This window comes from Helianthus annuus, chromosome 5 (assembly GCF_002127325.2).
Source record: "Helianthus annuus cultivar XRQ/B chromosome 5, HanXRQr2.0-SUNRISE, whole genome shotgun sequence".
NCBI classification, from domain to species: Eukaryota; Viridiplantae; Streptophyta; class Magnoliopsida; order Asterales; family Asteraceae; genus Helianthus; species Helianthus annuus.
In genome coordinates, this window is record NC_035437.2 from 91,990,303 (window position 1) to 91,998,361 (window position 8,059).

At 36.8% G+C, this 8,059-nt stretch overlaps 1 protein-coding gene across 1 annotated transcript; it reads left to right on the top strand.

The window, feature by feature from the left end:
* The first annotated feature begins 2,119 nt into the window (after positions 1 to 2,119).
* On the top strand, positions 2,120 to 4,800 carry LOC110940649. Its single transcript, XM_022182202.2, has 3 exons — positions 2,120 to 2,207; positions 2,367 to 3,818; positions 3,908 to 4,800. Exon 2 carries the CDS (start codon positions 2,420 to 2,422, stop codon positions 3,323 to 3,325), a length of 906 nt encoding a protein of 301 aa, XP_022037894.1. The 5' UTR covers positions 2,120 to 2,207; positions 2,367 to 2,419; the 3' UTR covers positions 3,326 to 3,818; positions 3,908 to 4,800.
* The last annotated feature ends 3,259 nt before the right edge of the window (positions 4,801 to 8,059 follow it).

An 8,059-nucleotide genomic window follows, 5' to 3' on the forward strand; every position in this document is an offset into this window, starting at 1 on the left:
TTAAACTAGATATACGCCCCGTCCTGCCGCGTCACGCCTAGAAGATTAGTGGTATGTAAAGCCGTCAAAGTGCTTAGCATTCTAACATATATATATTGCAGGAGACAACTCCATAAACAATAAAAAAACACATAATTTCAAATACTTAAAAATGAAATACAGATTTTATTCTATCACATAATCTATGTATCACAACCATTCTTTTAGTCTCATAACTCATACATCTTCTTTTCTAAAGTAAAATCCATATAATAACCTTATTTCTCCTTTGTTGTTTTAATAAAGCAGTTGCCGTTCAAAAAATAAATAAATAAATAAATATAATAACCTTATCTTCCTCCTACATCTAGGGCTGTAAACGAACCGAACGAACACGAACAAGGCCTTGTTCGTGTTCGTTCGTTAAGGAAATAAATGTGTTCACGAACGGTACACGAACACTTACCGAACGAGATTTTATGTTCGTGTTCGTTCATTAAGGAAATGAGCGTGTTCGCGAACGGTTCACGAACATAAACGAACACAAATAAATTTGGCGAACGCGACAAAGGATAAAGATAGATGGCCCAGAGAGTAGCACTCGAACTTGAATCCCACATTGTGGAACGGAGGTCTATCGTATTCGACGATGTAAATAATGAGAAATGAAAGGGAAATGATGCATAAACAAGGTGAAAGTGAGTTTCCTAGTTTAATTGTTAGGGTAATAAAATAACTAAATGTTTAATAATATAAAAAGTACAAATAAAATATAAAAAAGTAAAAAGATCTTCAATTAAAACACAAACATACGAACATAAATGAACGCAAATCAACGAATGTTCACGAACACGTTCACGAACACCTTACCGAACGTTCACGAACACAATCGAACGAACGAGACCTCTGTTCATGTTCGTTCATTTAACTAATCGAACGAAATTTCTTGTTCATGTTCGTTCGTTTATTAAACGAACGAACATAGACGAACTTCCCGCCGAACGGTTCATGAACTGTTCGTTGAACGTTCGGTTCATTTACAGCCCTACCTACACCCAATGAAATCCATATAATAACCTTATCTTCTCCCCTACACCCAATGAGCCAATTTGACAACTTTCAAACTTTACAATATCCGTAGCGCCCCATACTTCCATCATAAGCCCTAGCATATCATTCAATTCATTTTCCTTCCCATTTAATTCCAAATCCAACTTGCATCCAACCCCATACCCATGTGCAGGGGCCCTGTATACACACACACACACACAAACCAACATAACACCTCCCCAAACAATTCACATCCCATGTTTTCTCTGAGATAATACCATCAAAGGGAATACCATTGGATATTGAGGTGGGATTTTCTTGAAGAGAAAACTCAAATGTTACAATTGCCAAAAGTCTTGGTCAATTACATATTTAGTTATTTTAGTTAAATCCTTCACCGTCTATTTTTCTCTCTATATAATATATACATGGTTTGTAATACTACAAGTTATACTCGACTCTTTCTCTAAACGAATCCCAACTTCACCGTACCTCAATCTGTCAATCAAATAATCAGTTTCTTCCCCGGGAACTTGGTTATGGATTACAACTTAACGATAGGATATCTCTATATCTTATGCAAAACCTAACGAATATCAGCACTTCTAATGTTAATGTATCAAAGTTGTTTGATTATATACAAACATGAGCTGGACGACAATTACAGCGTACCTATGGTAGTGATTGGATTTTATATCGCCGCCGCTTCTCTATGTTGCGTCCTTTTAATGTCAGCTGATTTACTACATGGTTTAAGAAGCAACAAGCTTTGGTTTCCGTGTACGTGGTTTCCTATTAATGCATTTACTCTCGCTGTGATAGCCGTTGCAATGAAGTTACCGGTGGATCTAAGTGGTTCTATGCCTGGTGTTGTGGACCAAGTGGCAAAGCTTGGAAGCATGGCCTTTATGTGCACCATGATGGCTAATTTCTTGCCTTGTTTAGCAACCATGACCAGCAAAGAGCTTTTGGCAAACGTCACAGCTTTGGGTGTTATGGTAATCACCTTGGTTATCAATGTTTGCGTTCAAATTAATACGGGTGTTATTGTAAAGAAAGGAAAAAAGGTCGATAGACCTCTTGCAAGTCTCTCTCCCCGTGGAAATGGTCCACGGGAATTATTTGAAGTGGCAAACCAAACCATAGGAAATCTCACTGCTAACACCCAGAAAATGGAGGTAAAGGTCATAGGATCAATTAGCTATGTTACTATAGCCATAATTTATGTAATTTTGCTACTCTTGTTGTTGATAATATACGCAAGTTCATCTTTAGCCATTCCAAAAATAAAACATAGTATACAACAAAAGTACCAACAAGCAGCTTTACGTCAACAGGAAACTTCTTAACCCTCGAGAAGCTACATCAGCAAGTTAGCAAATACTGGATCATGGCAGGAAGTGGCAGCCCCCAATTCATGTCAGTTTGCTCTGTGACAACCACTGCTTCTGGGGTAATATGTCTTTTGACCCTCTTCATTCACGCTGTAACTATCATTTTCGCAATAATCAAGGAAGGGGATCGCAAATATGGTTCCAATTATAAGTGGTCAATGATTTTTATTTTCGTAGTACAATCTGTCGGCGTCGTACTAGGTACAGTTGCACCAATTTGTAGATGTGTAGTATATAGGCATGTTAAGCTCGTCTTTACAGTAGAGAAATACTGGTATCAAAAGTTACAAGACTGGAACAATTCCACGATTTCTTATCATGGTACAATGTCTAGTATTTCACTCCGATTTTGTAGCCACCAACTCAAGATTAAAAACCTGATTCTCAGATTCTGTATACTACTTCAGATTATAGTTGTGGTACTATGCAAGATAACAGCGTTTGTTCTAGATGTGGTGTGTGTGTCAAAGGGAACACGGACTGGGAACTTGGAAGAACGCAAATATGCTGTGCAACTTGAAAATGAAGACGGGCTTGCTGATAAAACACTTCAAGGTCTTCGAAAGTCTTTTGACCGATTGATTCTAAAGAGCGAAAAGAAGCATCCTGAAAATCTCATGAAGCTATTTACTGAAAAATCTACAAATGGTTATCAAGGAGTTAGGAGGTATGACAACAAAGTTTATCAAGATTGCTGGAGCTTACCGGTGGTAACGCTAACAACCATTGCCGTTACTCTTCCTAACATCAAAAAGGCAGAAGTTAAAAGCTTGTTGAAAAGTGTGAGGGAAGGTCTTAAATATGTCACACTTGTGGAAGAAAACTTCAATGCTACTGATGAAAATGCGGCTGCAAGGCTGTCTGGCTGTGGGAAGACGTTGATCTCCGCCACAAATGGTTAGGAATCAGGATGAAAGATATTGCTTCTCAAGTGAATACAACTACTTCTCAAGTAGATACAATACTGCAAGTTGTTAACTTGTTCTTGGATGAAGCTAAAATCAAGATCAAGAAAGGGTTGGGAAGTCAAGATGATGAACGTGAATTCATGTCTGTTTGTATGAACTCAATGTCTGGTGCCGGTGACAAGGATAGCAACGAGAGATTATTTGATGAATTATCATCAATAATCGCTGACGTAATGGCTGCATGTCTCACCAACCTACCCCAAGTCATAGCAAAGAAATGTCACACTAGTGTGATAGAGGCAAGTGTTGAAGCTGCAGCCATACTTCTAGGTGAGACTAAGGAGATAATCAAAACCCTTCTTGAAAGCCCCCTTCATGACAAATGGAATGTTTATTCACGTATGAGTACAAACGACTTGCCGTCGATTAACAAATGGCGTGCTCATCTAAATGAACCCTGAATCACATCCGTTCTTCAAGTACTGAAGTAAGTTCATTTAGATTTCCCTCTAATATTGATTTCCTATTATACATATAATAATAATAATGTATTAACACTTGCTTATGAAACCACAGTGTGAAGCTAAAATGATTCTCATGGACCAACACCTTCACATCTCAAAGTAAATCTATGAGATCAAGATCGAATTCATGTCCTCCTTTATAAAGTACGTTGCATTTGGTTTCTAGTTAATTTGTAAACTAATAAAACATTGCGAATTGGAATCTCAACTCCATTTTTGTTGTGTTTGGTTGTCAAATGAATTGGAATCCATCACCTCGTCACCCACAACCCCCGGTTCGGGCCAAAACAGTACGGGTCAAAACGGTTCGCATCGAATCGGTTCGATTCGAAACGGTTCGGGTCGAAACGGTTCGCATCGAAACGGTTCGATTCGAAACGTTACGGGTCAAAACCGTTCGCGCCGAAACGGTACGGGTCGAAATGGTTTCGCGTCAAAACGGTTCAATTCGAACCGTTACTGGTCAAAACCATTCGCGCGGAAACGGTACGGGTCGAAACGGTTCGCGTCAAAACGGTTCGATTCGAAACGGTTGCGTCGAAATGGTACGGGTCGGAACGGTTCGTGTTCGTGTCAAAACGGTTCGGATCAAAACGGTACGGGTCTAAACCGTTCGGGTCGAAACGGTCGAAGATTCCTATTAATTTACTTTAATTCCTTCACATATGGGAAGGATTTTGAATTCCTTTAGCTAAAGAAATTTAAAGGAATTCATGCCTAATTCGAATTTCAATTCCATTGTCAACCAAACACATGAAGATTGGAATTGAGATTCCAATTCCATCAAATTCTGTGAACCAAACATATTAAGAGATGGAATTCAGATTCCAATTCCCTTAAATTCCATTAAATTCCTGCGAACCAAACGCTCCCTAAGTGCAGGCGAAGTTCTTGGTTGTAATAACCGGAACCCTTTCCTAGTTTACTTGTAATATATGTGGATGTTGCCTGTTATATGTATTTGATATTTTGGTGTGGTTTGAGGAATATTTTAAATATTTTCATATGGATTTGTTGTCTTGGTATATTCCGGACCATATGATCTTGATGTTTACAAGTTACGTGAGTTATAGAAAGCAAAAGGACGCCTAAAACTACAATCGCAGAAGTAACTTAATTCTTTTATTTCCAGGTAAATATATATTATTTTTGCCATACTGATTAACCTTAGTGGATTTTGTATCGGTTACTTTGTTCATAAATTACATTACAAGAAAGCTTCTCTGATACAACCACCCAATCCCGATAACACGTCAGTATAGGTAACCTTTGCCGAAGATTTGTCGCCAGTACATGGGCAATCAAACCATCCTGACGACGTGTAATCAAATTAAGGTTGGACGGGTGAAATCTACCAAGGAGGGAAAACTTGGCGCCATGGCTAAAATCCCGTCAGACGAAGGGTCGTCGGGATAGAGGTTTTTATTTTTCTTTTCCAATTTTTTTATTCAAGTTAAATATTTTTTTATATTCAAACGCTTTCCCGACGACGGGATAGGTTTTTCAGTGTTGTTTAAGAGCATCCATAATGCTAAAGGTTAGGCGGGTGAAATCGACCAAGGAGGGAAAAAGTGACGCCATGGCTAAAACCTTTCCTGATGATGGGATAGAGGTTTTATTTTTCTTTTACAATAATTTATTCTCATTAAATAAATAAATTTTTATTCAAACCCTTTTCCGGCGACGACTTGTGGTTGAGATAGGTTTGTTATTTCAATGTTGCTTAAGAGCATCCACAATGCTAAGGCTGGTACAAACTCTAGACTAGCCGAGTCAACATGACACATCATTCCAAACCACCACCATTCCAAACTTTACTTCTTCCCATACACTAAACCATTCCAAACCATCATGTCATCACCTACGTTTTATTTGATATAAACTATTTTTAATTTATTTACTTAATGGTATTATTTATTTTTTTATTTAATATTAAAAATAATTAAATTCATAACAAGATAACTTATTTATTATTTATTTTTTATTATTTTTTATTTCGCTATCCAGAATTTTTAGTTAATAATAAAATCAAATGAAATAGTAAAATTGAATTTTAATTCTTATGTACAATGACTATATTTCAAACGGCTACTTTTACAACAACTAGTTATTACTGGATATAAATTCAATTCGTATTTCAAACAACATGTCCACTTCTCAACCGATAATTCACTACAAAGATTTATAAAAAATGACAAGTTACGTGAGTTATTAGAAAGCAAAAGGACGTCTAAAATTACAATCGCAGATCAAACTTAATTCTTTTATTTATATATATTATTTTAGTCACACTGATTAACCTCAGGGGATTTTGTATAATCTGTTACTTTGTCCGTAAATTACACTACAAGAAAGCTTCTTTGATGCAACCGCCCAATCCCGACCAGTCGTCGGTATAGGTAATGATAAATTTGTGGATGTAAATTTATAAAAATGCCTTATTTTAAATATAACAATTAATATAAAACCTGATTTAGTTTTTTTTTGTAATTATGATCCGGTATGTATATAATATTATCCGGTATGTATATTATATTACAAAAATGTAAACTTAAAACTTATATAAAATAAATTATATTTTATATTACAAACATATAAATTAAAATGTGTATAATAAATAAACAAAATTAACACAATTTATCGTGATTACAAACTAGAGTTAAGGTAAGCTCGACTTCGTTGTGGGTGGTGATTCGTTTGGTATCATTCGGTTCATTAACTGTATAGGATTTAGTTAGTATCATTTGGTTCATTACATTTAGTTTAAAAAAAGCTAACATAATAAAGTTAGATTTATTATTGCCTACAAGTCATCATAAATGAGAAGGCCTAATGTAGTAGTCTACATGCGATCTCTTGTTGTTCTTTATGGTCTAACATGACTCACTACAACCCAATACAACCTTTTAAGATCCAACATGACACAATCATGGTCTGCTAAGAGCCATCAAAATTATTAAGACTCAGTACGATCATATTAAGACCTGTTTGATGCTCAGTTGGTCTAACATGACTCACTACAAACCAACGTACCCTTACATGGCCCAATATATCATAATCATAAAGCCCACTATATTCCTTTAAAACAACTGATGTAACTCTTTAAAACACAATATGACACGATAAAGCTAATAGTGGTCCACTGAAGGTCATCATAAGTATCAAGACCTAATATGGTTTACTAAAACATGTGTGATTTATTACTTCTCATCGTGGTCTAACATAACTCACCACAACCCGATGTAACCCATTAAGACCAAATATGAACTATTAATGAACGATAATACGTTAGATGTTGTTAGGCTGGACAGTGTGGGGTATGGAAAGGGGGAAGGCAAGCCCCCACACGTGCCAAACACCACCCTGTGGTGATATATGGGCGGCGTTGCCCCCTTGGGGACAACATAATTCTCCTGGGAGTGGGGGCACATTTGGGTTGTTGTCTTGGGGTTTGACCAAGTGATTTTGTGATAATTTAACAAATTTTTTTATTTAAAAAACTAACATGCTCCCTTGCCCTTGCCCTTGCCCACCACCCCATGCTTTTTATATTTTAGAATGGCAAAGCCCTCACTGTCTAGGTAGGGTACACGTGAATCTACCACTGCATCCTAAATAATCATCCAAATGAAGAAGCTTAGGTGGACGGTTGTTGCTTACGGTTTCATTCTCACTTATCAGTAGATTTTGAATAATGTGGTTCAAATTTGCGACAAATGGCCATTGGCTTGCAGAAATCATTGCAGACTCTGAAGGTATGAGAGATTGAACCCACGATGTGTTGGACGCGTTCGGTTGTGGTTGTGGGTTACTTGGATGTATAAGTGATTGTAAATAAGTTGCGACAGACGAATTTGTTTGTTGTGGAGTATTACTTTGGTTTACGTTGTTTCCCCAATCCCAAGGATTCGTACCCATATTGTTCGAAAGATTAAAATTATGAAAATTTTCGAAGGCAGGATCACTAAACAAACACGCTGTTGAAAAACCCTTCAAGTTCTCAAAGCCAAACGACAGTGAGAATCAAACGAAGGTGGTTCACTATCGTTTGAAGATACTTCAAATGACAGTACTATTTAAACGAAGGTGAATTGACTGTCATTTGAAAATAGTCTTAAACAAAAGTGGATTTTAATGATGGTTGTTTGACTGTCATTTGAATGATGTTTCAAACGACAGTTGATTTAAAACAAAGGTCACTTGA